This window comes from Tribolium castaneum, chromosome 7, assembly GCF_031307605.1.
Source record: "Tribolium castaneum strain GA2 chromosome 7, icTriCast1.1, whole genome shotgun sequence".
Taxonomy (NCBI): domain Eukaryota; kingdom Metazoa; phylum Arthropoda; class Insecta; order Coleoptera; family Tenebrionidae; genus Tribolium; species Tribolium castaneum.
In genome coordinates, this window is record NC_087400.1 from 8,029,996 (window position 1) to 8,045,564 (window position 15,569).

The following is a 15,569-nucleotide window of genomic DNA, read 5'->3' on the forward strand; positions in this document are numbered from 1 at the left end:
ACTAATTTATACAGTTGAAAAAAGTGCAAATTTAAATATGTACAAACATACAGAGAGTGTCATTTAAAAAAACTATATTAAAGGCTGCACTGTAAAAATGAAACACGCTGTATAGGGCAAAATAATTTTAAAACGTACACTTTAACTTCCCATTTGCAGTGCCATTTAATTTATTTCGATATCTTTGACAGTGCAGGAGCAATCGAGCACGCCAATATCAATGACCCACCGTGTATAAAAATTACAATACTTTCCGTATTATTTATTTAGTAACACAATAGTAAAAATTAATAAATATAATAGAATTATAATAATATAATAATAAAAAGCAGTCATAAAAATATTGTAAATTATAATTGCTATTTTTTATTTAATTAATATACCGGGTGTTTCAATTTGCTATTTGCACTCTTGGATTTTTTTTAAGTATTAGAAACCATACATTATTATTCTTGAATCAAATGATGAGATCTTTTGAACAAAATTAGCAATGTACCTTTATGATATTTGTCAAGACGATGACTCAATTTTTTTTTAAATTGTACCCTGAATAATTTTTTGCGTTGTTTCATAGATAATTTACTTCTGATTTTAAACATGTGTCTCAATATGACAAAATAACAGTAAACAACTGTTCTGACTGACAAGCTGTTTTTTTGACACTTTAATGTGAAATTAAATTGATTTCTTAGACAACTAAGTTTTTCTTGAAACTATTTAGATCACGTATATAGTTTTTAATGATTAAATATTATTGTAACCCTAATCTAAAGTATGGGATGTCGTACATATTTGAAATAAGAACTCAATTGCCCATAAAATAGCGCAAAAAATATACAGTGTGCATTTGAAAAAAAAGTTGACAGCCAGAATTTTGACATGTCATTGTAAAGGTAAATTGATAATTGTGTTTAATAGATTTCATCAATTCATTTTAGAATATATATGATTTGTTGTACCTTTTTAAAAAATAAAAAGTTACAAGGGAACAAATATCGAACTGAAACACCCGGTATACAATATAATAGGTATTAATTTTTTCTACGACCCTACTAGTCATAATAAAAACAATAGCAAGTTATAATTTATCTGTCACTGTTTGAGGAAAGCCAGGAAATCTTTGGTTTATTGGCGGAAGTGATTTTCGCTTGGTATAATATGAAAAGGTGCGTATCGTTAGTTCTCCAAAGTATTCTCGAATGAGATGAAAAAAAAATAGCAGAAGAAGAAAATAGAAAAATCAAGGCAGAAAGAAACAAAGAGAAAGAAAAAAGGACACTTTGTAAATAGTATTTGGAGTGGAAAAAAGAAACTCAAGTATTATGCAAATTTATTTATTAGAAAAACTCAAAGTATATAAAAATTACAATACTTTCCGTATTATTTATTTAGTAACACAATAGTAAAAATTAATAAATATAAAAAGCACTGATCATTTAGTTAGTGGAAGTTTTGGCAACAGGCACTCGGACCCCCATTAATTTACACATTTCATTCCTCGCAGGTTTGACCACATCAACCGGATCATCCCAGTTTGTGTTACTCAAAATTTGCATAACTTCGTCCAAATTTTCAGTATTAAAAACAGCAGAATCTCCATACACTAGTAGCGATTCGTATAAAATAGACGCTGTCGATTTCCTCACATAAGCCTGTCGATGACACAAAAAAATACTCAACTGGACTACAGCCGACTGACAGGCCTCACTTTTGACCTTAACAAAAAAAAAAACAGTCAAGTTAACATTAATACATTAATAGTAATTAATTATTACCTGAACAAACTGCGCCAAAAGATTAATACCATCTATAATTTTATACGCGTCTTTGCACCCCACCAATTCATTCATGGCCAACTTGAGGATTTTTTTACAAAAATCGCTACTCGGGTCATCCGCCAAATGTTGTATACACCCCGAGCTGAAAAGTTTATCCAAAAAACGGAACATCGGGACCACAATTCGGTCATTTTTCCTATTATCCTCAAAAATCCTATAGATAACGTCGGCCAACCTATCAATCTCCCCCACCCCTTTACACTTTTTCTCTCTTGAGATGTAGGCAAAGAGCGACGAACTCGAATTTTTGACCAGAGTTTCGGTCAAACCGCCCACACTGCAAACCAACCCCAACATCACATTGTAGCTAAATTCGGGAAATTGCAACAATTCGACAAATTTCGGGAACGTATCACTCGCCGAATTCCAGTTCAACGTCTCACACTCGGTTTTTTCAAAAATTTTCAACAATTCGTCGTGGTGAGGTATATTCGGGATGGTGGGGTCGCTAAAATTTGAAAATTTTCAAAAATTCGCGCCACATTGACACAATTACTTGTACAGGAAACTGTAAAAAATTCGACCAGCCAATGCGCGCGTCCGGTCGATGCGCTCCACAGCCTGCTGCGCCACCCCGGCTACGATCTGCGTAGTCAAGGCTACGTCGATTGACACTTTGACCTTCAAAAAAATTTTCAAAATACATACTTCTACGACCCGAGCAGTCAAAAAATATTGTAAATTATAATTGCAATTTTTTTATTTAATTAATATACCGCGTGTTTCAGTTTGCTATTTGCAATCATGTAATTTTTTTTTAAGTATTACAAGCCATACATTATTGTTCTTGAATCAAATGATGAGATCTTTTGAACAAAATTATCAATGTACTTTTATGATATTTGTCAAAACGATGACTCAATTTCTTTTTAAATTGTGCCCTGTATAATTTTTTGCGTTGTTTTTAAACATGTGTCTCAATATGACAAAATAACAGTAAATAAGAAGAAAAAAAATAAATAAATTATTTTAGATAAAAAGCTAGAAGACAACAATTATTATAGGAATTTTTATTTACTAAACTTCAACTGACAGACAAGCTGTTTTTGACACTTTAAAGTGAAATAATTTTTTTATACATTGTTTTCGTAGACAACTAAGTTTTTCTTGAAACTATTTAGATCACGAAGTTTCTAATGATTAAATATTATTGTAACCCTAATCTAAAGTATGGGATGTCATACATATTTGGAATAAGAACTCAGTTGCCCATCAAATAGTGCAACAAATATACAGGGTGCATTTGAAAAAAAGTTGACAGTCAGAATTTTGACAAGTCATTGTAAAGGTAAAGTGATAATTTTGTTTAATAGATTTCATCAATTCATTTAAGAATATATATGGTTTGTTGTACCTTTAAAAAAAAATAAAAAGTTACAAGGGAACAAATATCAAACTGAAACACCCGGTATACAATATAATAGGTATATAATTTTTTCTACGACCCTACCAGTCATAATAAAAACATTAACAAGTTATAATTTACTATTTTTTGTTGTGAGTGGGTTGTAGAAAAAATAATGTATGCTAACCTTAAAAGCCAGAGTCTGGAGGCCCAACATGGCCGCCTCGCGAACCCATGCGCCCACATCGCCTCTCTTATCCTGCGTATAATCCTTCAAACTGGCCAAAAAAACGTCAAAAATTCGCAAAACATCCGACTTTGCCAAATCTTCGGCCATTGTCACACTCAATGAGGTCAAAGCCTTGATAGAATCTCGGCGACTTTCTGCCCATTTGACCGTCAATGGACTCGCTTGACTCGTGGCAATTAGCGAGTCAATGATAGCCCCCAATTGGGGCTCCAACACAAATTTCGGGAGGGCCCCCAAAGCCAAGGCGTGCCCCATTCGGACCTCCTGTTGACTCGTTTTTTGCAACTCTTCGATATATCCTTTAACCAAACTTTCGCAATTTTGATTGGCGTAATAACGACTCAAGACAGTTGGTAGCGCCTTAATTGCGTTTGTTTGGATGTTGGTGACATTGTATGCGATACATTCGTTGATCAAGTTGAGCCAATCGTCTGGAATGATTGGTCAAGTGGGGCAGTAGGCGTGGCTACGCTTACCTGTCACACTCCCATTGGTGAATTCGAGCGACGCCATGGCACACTTCTCGATAAAATCGCAACACGCCGTTCGCATTAATTCGCCTCCTAAGCCTCGGAAGTAGAATTTTTGCCGAAATTCCGGAACCAAGTTTGCGATTTTATCAAGATGGCCGGCTAGGATCGACTTGTCGCCAGTTAAAGCCAAGGCATGGATGATTTCGCCGATGGCCAATACGGAGCCATGGCGGGCATTCAAATCAATGCTAGTGCTTCTGTCGAACAAGGTTGGTAACACTTTTGTTACCATATATTCAGGCGCCTTCGATCAAACAATCAAACAATTGAAGGAGATGACAAAATCTTACTTTTGGTGTCAAATTATGCAAAGCTTTGGCTGTCAATTCCCGAATGACGCAATCCCAGTGGTCGACTTTTCGGCCAACTAGATGGTCGATCATTGGGATGGTGTATTCGCCGAATTGGGCGATGTACGGACTTATGGTCAAGTAGGCGTTGTTTCGCACACTGACAGTGAAAAAGTCAGCAACTGTCAAAATGTCAATTCCGTACGGGAATGTTCCTTGACGTCCGACGTTTTCTTGAAAGGCGGCAGAGGCCGCTCGTCGACAATTGATCTGAAGTTTGGACCAATCACAAAGAAGATAACCCAAAAGTACAACTGCATTTTGTCAAAGTCAAAAACCCTCCGTTTTTGACACTAAACCGCGACTTTTTACATTGTCAAAACATGATAAATGCCAAAAAAAAAGACAAAATATGAAAGACTGAGCGGAAATTCATTGATTTTCAGTAATATAAAAGAAAAAAGCCGCTGTCACTATCAAAAACAGATGATAGCACCAGACAAGTGAGTGAGCGCAAAAAAAAGAAAAAAAAATAGTTTGATTTTCTATCATTGTCAAAACCACAGTACGATAAATTGATAGAATCCAGTAGCTTAGATCCTTACCTCTCTGTCGAAACAAGCGACGATCAACAAATTCGCAGCTATCTGATTAACAAAAGGTTTTAAAACATCCTTATCATAGGCCCTTGCAAAGGCCCAACACACATAACACGCTGCATCCCTTATATGTGATCCTACAGAGGAATATCCTCTCGGTTCATCATAGACCAACGCCTTAAGTACAACCGGTACCACCTCCGGTAACCGTTTCGGTAGCAACAAGCCCCTCCTCCCCAATTCAGCCAATGCCAAACAGCCGCCATGCCACGCCCCATCCCCCTCTCTCGGACTAAACAACTCCAAAACCGAACCGACCACTTCATCGGCCAGTTCTTGAGGTAACCGACCGGTTACCCGGCCTACTCCCTTTGCAGCCGACCATCGCACAATCCCATCACAACTCCTCAAACCGTTAATTAACTGGTCTATAACCTCCTCGACTTCATCAGGAACCTCAATATTATCTTCTGGGAGGGGTTCTTGCGTGTCGTGAGAGGAGGTGGTACCATCACCCCCACTTAAATTCGCAGCCAATGAACGATTGCCGCGTTTGTAGCGCCAAGCGGCCACTTTGGGAGGTAGAAACGTCAAACCTATTCTTTGGACGATTTTATAGACAAGTTTTTGGACGTTGGTACCGGAATTATGTTTTATTTCGTCACGGATTATCCATTGGAGGAGGGGACGGGCATGAGGGAGTAAATCGTCGCGTTTTCCGGTTTTCAAAATCATGGCGATTGAGGCTAAAGTTCCTTGTTTTGTGAAAATAGTACTCTCGGAGGAGGTACTTTCAACCATTGACCACTCGATGTAAGACAATAGGTGCTCCTGTTTGACGTCATTTCTAAAAACAGGGACGGCTGTGTCACAAGAAGCGCCATCTTGTGGCCAAACAAAGGGGAAAGTGACAGTTGGAAGACCAAATTTAGTTAAGTGTGACTTGTATTTTACGTATGATTAAAAAGATTAAAGGCAAAAAGTTATACGTTTGTCAAGAATTTTAGAATTTCTTAGATGAATAAAAAAGAACAAGAAAACTAGATAAAAATACAAAAAAACACAAAAAATCTTCATATTTCAGTCAGGATTCATAAACTATTTTAATATTTTGTAAAAAAATATAATATAGTACTTAGAGCCATAACCAGTTACATTATTTCCCAACTCGACAAAAACAGATTAAAAAACAGTAGCTAGAATAATCTGAAAAATTGCTTGGTTGGTATAAGAAGCCACAAATTTAATTTTCTTATAATTTAAATTCCAAAATTTAATTCTTTAGAACCCGATTTTTTTTCCAAATGAGATTTTAGAGTATTACAGACCTGGGCAATGTGTGATAGCTCCCAGGATTTCGTTCCAAAATATCAACCAAAACTGTTCGAAGAAATTCATCTCCTGGATTATATACTTTTTTTTGACAAAATCAATATTAAAATAAATTAAAACTGAGTTTTTTTAAGTGACAGAAAGCACTTTTGAAAAAGTGAGGTAGTGGTCGTAAACAAGCGCCATCTGTTTGTTAAGCAAAGCGTGAAAGGAGGCCTTAAGAGACAAAGGGCGGGAAATTTGAAAAAGTGAAGTTATAATTTTTTTCACTTACCTTGTGATAAAACGCGACGAGAGATAAGCCGCAGCGTCCCTGCACTTATCAGGAACCACAATATATTTCTTGATAATGTCCAAAACCCTACACATCACTGTTTTCTTCTCTTTCTCGCTTTCATCATTTGCATCAAATCGTGATAAGTGAAACGGAATCATGACAATTATTGATAACCACAACAATAGTACATATCTAGTGGTCCAAGTGATTGAATCATCACAGTCTTGTGATTCTAAAAGTCTTAAAACGGCTTCAAAATCTGAAACCTGAAATCTTCATTTAAAGCCTGCCTAGGGCCCCCCTACCTCATGTGGAAGATGCCTGACTATCACTTTGTACCCCCTCACGTTAACAAACACGAACATATACTTAAAAACTTCGTGTTTCAAGTCCATACTGGAGCCCCCATCTCGTACGATATTGATACATTTTTCCAAAAGGTGGTCAATATGGGGGTCCAGCAAGTGGGGCTGTTCTTTATACTGACCAATGATGAAGCTAAAACGCTCGTACGCCTTCTCATTGAGGGCTTTATCCGAATAAATGGATTTAAGGGTGTCTATCATTTCTGAAACTTCGGTCGCTTCGACGAACAATTCAAGGGCGCAGCCAAGACCGAAAGGCTCCTCTTCCATATCTGAAGGCTTGTTTTTTTCACTTGTTGACATGTTTTTGCGATAAAAAGGTCTTTTGTTTACAGATGTCACGAAAAATTAGAAATTGTGAGGTTAAGTTTCGACTACTGTTTTACTGGTTGCAGGACAATGGGCGCATGTTGCTAGCAAAACCTGGATTTTTTTTTTAATTATTTATTCAAAGCACAATTAAAAGACACTTTTTTTGTACATTTTGTTTCTGTGTATTTTGTGGCTAAAAATACTGTTTTTTTATGTTTGGAACTTAGAAAAAATGATTGTTAAATGAGGGCAATAAAATATTAACATTTTTTTTCAACGCTTGAAAGAATCCGTTAATTATTTAGCGAGTTTATGAGTTACTTAATTAAAGGGTGATCTCTCACCTTATCAAATTTTAATTTCGTTTGTTTTTCTTCATTGTTTGACGTTATAATTACTATATCCGAAATTAGAAAGCTATTTTTTAGCTGAGAGGATTTGTGAATTGGACGGAAATAATTCAAAGTTTTATCTCCACAAGGCTTAAAAATTAGAGTAATCACGGAACTTAATTAAAACGGAACAGTGTTTGCTCTTGTTGACGCAATATGTAAAAGTTTTTCTAATTATTAATTTAGTATTTAGATTTCCAAGGAAATATGTTTAAGGACAGTTTAAAAAATATGTGTAAGCCATTGAGGAAAAAATGTAGAATATTTCCAGTTTTTCACATTTTAATGCTTACATTTATTCATTAGTCAGTTTTAATTTAGGCTGTATCTAAGCTAAATTCAGAATATCTTGTAGTTTTAGCAAATAAACGACTTTTAGTTAAAGCATGTAGATAATATACAGAGTGCTAAAACGCAAAAAGTTAAATAACTAATTTTTTTCAAAGGGAACAACCTGTATTTTTTTCATGTATTGATAGCATTTTTGATAAGTTTTCTAACGGTATGCAGTTTGCATAGCAAATTTAAAATATTTCTCGAGATTTTTGAAAAAAAAAGATTTTTTTACAAGAAAATTTGTTATCTTAGAATCTGATAAGTCAAATGGTAATTTATTTTTTATATGTACTAATGTGACTAATTACATTAGCAAACTAATTATTACCTGATATATAAATGAATTTTGCTGATCAAGAATTTATAATAAAATAAATAAAAAAATAAAAAAAACACTAAGAAATGTTTCAAATTTGTTGAACAAACCGCATATCATTAGAAAGCTTATAAAAAAGCTATTCATACGTATAAAAAATTAATGGTGTTCAATTTGAAAAAAAAATGAGTTATCCAACTTTTTGCGTTTTGGCACACCTGTACATTATCTAAATGTTTCAAGTAAAAGTCGACTATTACTAAAACTATAGGGTATTCTGAGTTTTTCCGTTGCAAATTTTTCGAAAAATATTTATAGCCGATTTCGCAATGATTTTAAAAAAAATTTTTTTTTATAACGAAAAGTTGAATAATTTTGAAACGAACAAAGATAGACCCATAATAGTTTCTATAAAGTTACATTATTTTTTTACGTAGATTCCAATTATGCAAAAAAATATTGAGTGTTCGATTTAAAAAAAATGTAACTTTGATTCACCACTCTGTATACAACACCATGTGTACAATAAAAAAAATTTTGGTTTGTGGACTTTAAGTCGATCTATCGGAAAGTGAAAACGATATAGCAATATTACAAATAATAAAAAACCCTGGGTGACCCTGGGTCACCCTCTATTTTTTTTAAATAATTAAAAATAAAGTGTTGGCATTTGAAAATATTTAGTTCGATTTTCATCAAATTTAAAAAATAACATGTATTTCTTAAAAAATAATTAATGATTAACAAACAGTTACAGAATTAGGCAAAAATGCAAAAAGTAATATTTATAGATAGTAAAAAAATTGCAAAAGTAATCGGTTTTTAAGTTCTGAGAAACATATCTTCCTGGAAAACGCAACAATTATTTCATAAATAATAAATTAATAGTTGCAGAAAGCGCAAGCGTCTTTTCCTCATTAAAACGTTTCCTCAATTCAGCAGAATCCATTTGCAAGATGAACTTGCAAAAATTGGACCCTTTAGAGGGTTTCAAACCAACAATTTCGATGCTCAAAATTTTCTCGGTATGGAATTCAAGTAACATGTTTTACAAAATTTACAAAAATGTCACCACCTTATCACTTGCAATTACTTACACCTGTGTGATGATTTGTGTCGTTGTTAACTTCAATGTGAGTGAAATCAACGAAAATTTCTACTACATTCCGGCCCTTTCTACTGCACCCTTCAAATTGGTGATTTTTCAAAAAAGTTTCAAAAAAATCCAAAATTTGCTTTTTCTGCTGCAATCGCAATACACGAAGATTCGAAGCGAAAAACAGGCGAAAATGGTGGAGGATTCAGTCGTTTTGTCCAAAAGAGTGGTGAAAGTTTTTGCCGTTTTGGTGGTACCTACTTGTGTGGGTTTGTTTGGGATGCCCCTCCTTAAGGATGAAATTAAATTGCCTTTGATTATCTGGATTCCGTTCGATTATCACGAACCGGTCGTTTTTGGTTTAGTTTATTTCGTGATTTCGTTTTCTGGGTCGTTTACAGCTTATATTAACATTGGAACTGATACTTTTTTCTACAACTGCTTGATCCAAATTGAAACTCAGTGCAATATTTTGAGCGATACGTTGAGGAATTTGCACGAATTTGGGCGATTTGAAGCCGAAATTCACACGATTTTGATCGAATGTATCGAACAATACAAGACAATTTTAAAGTAAGTAAAATAATAAAAAAAATTTTTTCTGAGATTAATTGTAGGTTTACGAAAATATTATCTAAAACCTACCAAGGGATTTTAAGTGTGCAATTTATTTGCTCCCTTCTGTCTCTTTGTTTAACAATGTATCGCATGTCTTTGGTAAAATATTTTTTTTTGATTTTCAAAAAAAATTTTTTTTTGATTGTAAGGCCGACCCTGGAAGTGAGGAATTTTTGAGGTACTTTGTGTTCCAATGGGGCGTTTTGCCGGAAATTTTCCTTTATTGTTACTTCGGGCATCGAGTCCTCGACAGCGTAATTAATAATTTAATCACCAGCCCTAGATAATTTTGATTTTAGACCAAAAATTTGTATTACTCGACTTATGAACTACAATGGTACAACACTTCGGCAAAATTTAAGACCAATTTGTTGATTTTCATGGGCCAAATTCAAAACCCGATCGTGATTTACGTCGCTGGGATTTTTTCACTTGATTTGGAAACCTTCAAAAAAGTGAGGATTTTTCGAAAATTGAAAAAAAAGAACCGTTTTTTTTTTGGTAGATAATGCAGAAAGCTTGGAGTTTCTTCACCGCGTTGCGAAACATTCACGAGCAATAATAATAATTGTTGCACATTTACAAACACAAAATAAATAGTTTTTGAAGCATTTTACTTATTTTGTTTCATTCATATTTGTCCTGGACGATTAATTAAATAATTACGTAAGACATGTCTGCTACGTAATTATGTAGTAAATTATAAATCACGAATTGATTTATTCGTGTGGTAAAAGCGTTTTAAATTTATTATTTGCAATTAAAAATTAATTAAATAATTACCCTTACTTGCAAATCAAGAGAGCAACGTTGCGAGTGACGTGTGTGAATACTTAAATCTTATAATACATTTATCAGTCACAATGAAATTGTTTTTTAGATTCAACCTATTTTTTATTTCTCCTGTTGTTGCACTTTTATTGTCGCTCAGTATAATTTAAATCTATATAGAAGTACAGTGGAAAGCAAAAATAATGTCGCAGTGTGTATAAATATATTATTGCTTGAAACTTGAACAAATCTTCCATTCTGTCTGTTATAAATAAGTTTGTAATTACAATAAGCAAATGACAGAGTAATAAAGCAGAAAATTAAAAGGTAAAAGTTATAAAATCGTTTATTAAAAATTAATATATTTGAATTGTAAAAGAAGTATTAGTCAGAGAATTATGAAAAATAAATAACTTTGATATAAATCAGAATTCGATTATTTTTAGCTCAAAGTTACATAATCCATGCAATAGTGCGGAAACTCTTTTCTTATTTAGAAGAAAATTAATTAAAACAATTAAAAAAGTAAGTACAAATTGATTATTTACAAGTAGTGTTGAGACCATTTCTGAAATTCGAATATACAGAATATGGGCCATTACTTTTGTACACAACTGTACTGTTTTATTATTTTTAAACCTTTTAATTATTCCAATTACAAGTGAAAAAATATTTTTTTAATAATAATCGAAAATTGTAGAACAATTCACTCATGCCATTATTTTTTAAACAGCTGCACTGGTTTGTGTGAGAAGTATCAGCTTCAGTAATTATCACAATCGGCGTTTTCTCCCACGTCAAAACACTTTTAACTCTATAACTTATAACACTTACAACTCTATATAACTTATAACTACTGTAATTATAAATTCAAATGATCAATGGTATTTTTGAAGAAAAGTCTGAGACATTTTTTATGTGAGCGACAGTACTTGTTATAGTACAAAAAACCAGGTTCAGAGACCTGTAGATATAATTTTCTAGTGATAATAATTTTATCCCTAATCTGAGAATTTTCTAAATTTTTAAAATTATCTTTTGTCATGCGTCATGAAAGCCATGATTGTCTAATCTGTTTTGGAAAATAAATAAAACCCCCAAAGTTTTTTTAGTTAATTTGGTCACAAATAGCCAGTTTGAAACATAATAAGGTATTATTTACGCTATTATTTTATTAAAAACGTTCAAACTTTTGAATTTTGGAGTAAAAAAACACATACCTAATACTACCGACTGTGTCAATTGGATTTGCAAAAACAATAAAATGTTGCATTTAAATTTTTTAATTAATTAATTTCAGTTCATTTAAACCAATTTTAATTTTTTTATTGTAAAAATTAAGTTTTTTCCAATTTTTTTTAAACTGGCTGAATTATCAACACATTTGTTCGGTTTATCTATTTTGAGCAAAATTTCGTCAAAAATAAGACAAAAAAACAAAAACTTGTTTATAGATAATTTTATATTTACTGTTTGATTTTTTTATTTTAACATGACGTTTATATTTTACATTTTAAGGTTTTTTGCGAGATTTTACTAAAACAGGCCAAAGAGTTTTAAAATTTTATGTAGTTTAACACTAAATCGGATTAAGTAGCCAAAATGTTGTTAGATAATACTACTGACTGCGCCATTTAGGTTTGAAAAAACCATACAATTGCAAATCATAGCCTCATTGATTTACCTTGTATTCACAGGATGTTGAAAAAGTAGATGTAGAAGTTTAAAACATTATAATTATCACATATTTCAATCGATTTTCAAACTAAAAATTTTGTTAAAATGGGCTAAAAAAATTGGTATGTTTGCCCGATTTAGTTCGTTTTGAGCGAAATGTTGTGAAAAATAAAATAATTGCGTCGAAAATGATCTTATTTCCGTGTTTGTAAGTGTCTTGAGGTGAAATTTTGCAAAAAATAAAAAAAAACTTTTTTTGATTTGTTTTCGAACCGAATTTTAAAGTTTTTTGCGAGCATTTGTTAAAATAAATCAAAAAATGCTAAGCAATTGTTTCATTTAATTATACAGAGTGGAATTTTTAAGTGGAATAAAATTCATAACTAGGATGTAGGCAATTTTTGTAAAAATTTCAGAAATAGATTGCTTTTCGTTTTTTCTTGCCCATCATTTAGTGGATCTTGTTTTTGTTTATTTGCTGTAGAAACTGCACAGCCATCTCCAACTTTTTTTTTTCAAATGTAACGGTATCTCAAGTGTTACCTCATGTGAGCACTTTGCAAGGAATACAACGCACTCTTTGTTTTCAGAATATTTCCATAGCCTACGCGATGAAAAAATTAAATTAATTAAAAAATAAAACAGTTCAATTTTTGATTTTCTTTGCACATCATTTGGTGCATGCGGTTTTTATTTATGTTTTCAAAAATGCCTAGCCACCTTTAACCTTTTTTTCAAATGTAACGGTATGCCAAGTGTGACCTTATATGAAAGAGCATTTTGCAAGGAATACAACGCACTCTTTGTTTTCTGAATATTTCCAAAGCCTACGTGATAAAAAATGAAAACCAATTTTTAAAAGTTGAAATTAGGCAAATCACACCAGAAATGTTGCAAAATGTTAGAAATTCATGCTACTATCGTTATGTTATTTTCCAGGAGAAAACGGTGTCAATTTTGAACAATTGTTGCATTAAATAATGTTCAACTAATAAAATTGGTTTTTATTTTTTTATCACGTAGGCTTTGAAAAAATTTAAAAAACAAAAAAACAAGTGCGTTGTAATGCTTGCGAAAAGGTTTTTAAAAAGTTAGAGGTGGCTGTGCATTTCTGACAACAGTTAAACAAAAACCATATGCACCAAATAGTAGGCAAGGAAAAATAAAAATTGACCTGTTTCGGGAATTTTCACCAAAATCGGCTAAATCAAAGTTATTAATTTTATTCCAGTTAAAAATTCCACACTGTATATGGTTCAGTTAAACTATTTTTCAATGATTTGAACGGTTCAAACATAAACATAATACTACCGACTGCGCCAATTATGACAAAAAATGTCTTTTATGTTGTAAAAAGTAAGGCTAAATATTGAAATTAAGGTTTCTTTAGCTCATTTTATTCGAATTATCCCATTCTTAAATAGATTTTGTCAAAAATACTCCAAAAAAGCAACTCAAACAACTTGGCCAAAATTCGTTGTATTTTTAATCTTTTCAAGCTTTCAGCATAATAATATCGGTACTATTTAATAATATATTTAATAATATATTTAATAAGTATTAACTAATCAGCACCTTTTCCAACCTCATTCAATATTTCTCAAATCAATTAGTGATGAAACAAATTATTCCTTCGTGTAATTCCTACATAAAACATGAACCCAAATACAAATTTAATCACCCTAGAGCGCAAGCCCTAATTTTTACAAGTTTGCGACCTATAAAAGCCATCATTCCTCCACTATTTTGCCAAAACGAAAAATGAAAGCCTTCAGCTTCAACATAAAGCTGTTCCAAATTTTTGGCCAGTGGTGTTACGAAAACGAATCCTTTTACAAAATCTACAAATACACAGCGACTGTTCTCCTGTTCCTCGACTGGTTGTTCACAATGATTTTCGTTTTGGTCAACTTTCAGGAAAGTGAGGTCGTTGACAGTCTCTACATTTCGCCCTCCATGACCACATCCATGCTCAAATATGTGATTTTTCGCGTGAATTTCAGCCAAGTTGAGCGCATGTTAAAAATCGTTGAGGAGCAGTATTTGAAGATTGACTCGAGAAGGGTTGGATTTTTGGTCGAACGAGGGACGAAAAGCTCGGTTTTCGTTATTAAGGCGTGTTTTTATTTGGTTATGGCGACTGTAGTGTCGTTAATAACGCAGCCTTTGCTGCAGGAAGATATTGATATTCCGTTGGTGATTTGGTTACCTTTCGATTATCACAGATCGGGGATTTTCGAACTGATTTATGTCTATGTCAGCGTTTCTTATTTGTATTTCGCGTATGTGAATGTTGCCACTGATTGCTTTTTCTATATTTCGGCGATTCAGATTGGAGTTCAGTGCGAAATTGTTGGTTTTATGCTTGAAAATTTGAACGAAATCGCTAAACAAGAGGAGGAAAACGTGAGGAGGTTGTTCCTCAGCTGTGTCACTTATTACAACAATATTTTGGAGTATTTTTAGTAGAAAATTTAATTCGATTAGTTACAGAAAATTTTTTTCAGATGTGTTAAAATAATTTCAGATTGTTACCGAGAAATCCTGATCGTGCAATTTTTTTGTTCATTTGTCGCCCTCTGTATGACAATGTACCAACTATCAATTGTAAGTACATTAACTAAAATTAAAATAATCAATCAATTAATTGAATAGGTTGAGCCTTTCAGTGACGTTTTTTTCAAAATGTGTGTCTTTCAATCGGCCGTAATCTGCGAAATATTCCTCTACTGTTTTTTCGGTGATTTAGTTTTGGAAAAAGTATTTGAAATTTGTGAAAGTCACATTTAAACTGACTTTTGTAGAGTGGTAAATTATTTTACGCCAGTTTTTCGTTTGGTTGGTACAATGGTTCGGCAAAATTTCAGAAAGAGTTGTTAATTTTTATGAATCAGTTGCAAAAACCGATCATTTTTCACGTTGGAAATGTTATTCCAGTCACTTGTGAGACGTTTAAGTCGGTGAGTTTGGTCGTTTTGATTGCTTGGTTTTAGCCTTGATTCGTTTTAGATAATGCAAAAGTCGTGGAGCTTTTTTATTGCTTTGAAAAATACACAAAATCGTTGAAACTGTCAATGTTGTTGTAACGTACTAGTTGTTGTTACTAGTTTTTTCTCACATTTTAAAATTTTTCAGCAAAATACACAACTGGAATCAACTTATCGTTGTCTTCTTATTTAACACTACGCATTTTTCTTTTCATTTTAGTAGTTTGTGTTTCTT

General features: G+C 32.8%; 2 protein-coding genes across 3 annotated transcripts; one reads left to right on the forward strand and one right to left on the reverse strand.

Moving 5' to 3' along the window:
- Positions 1-1,320: 1,320 nt before the first annotated feature.
- On the reverse strand, positions 1,321-7,211 carry Tbcd (Tubulin-binding cofactor D). Of its 2 annotated transcripts, none has more exons than XM_964147.4 (9): positions 6,770-7,211; positions 6,462-6,730; positions 4,862-5,702; positions 4,257-4,526; positions 3,910-4,210; positions 3,371-3,864; positions 2,335-2,459; positions 1,776-2,286; positions 1,321-1,715 (listed from the first exon to the last, which is right to left on the reverse strand). In XM_964147.4, the coding sequence occupies exons 1-9, from the start codon at positions 7,130-7,132 to the stop codon at positions 1,437-1,439; spliced, it is 3,453 nt and encodes a 1,150-aa protein (XP_969240.1). In that variant the 5' UTR covers positions 7,133-7,211; the 3' UTR covers positions 1,321-1,436. The 2 variants fall into 2 exon arrangements, with proteins under 2 accessions (XP_969240.1, XP_064213928.1); XM_064357858.1 differs by having other exon boundaries at positions 6,462-6,723; positions 6,770-6,908.
- Positions 7,212-8,956: 1,745 nt separating this feature from the next.
- On the forward strand, positions 8,957-15,350 carry LOC657783 (uncharacterized). Its single transcript, XM_064357998.1, has 8 exons — positions 8,957-9,854; positions 9,899-9,998; positions 10,049-10,153; positions 10,199-10,354; positions 14,034-14,803; positions 14,855-14,954; positions 15,003-15,107; positions 15,152-15,350. The coding sequence occupies exons 1-8, from the start codon at positions 9,142-9,144 to the stop codon at positions 15,338-15,340; spliced, it is 2,238 nt and encodes a 745-aa protein (XP_064214068.1). The 5' UTR covers positions 8,957-9,141; the 3' UTR covers positions 15,341-15,350.
- Positions 15,351-15,569: the final 219 nt, after the last annotated feature.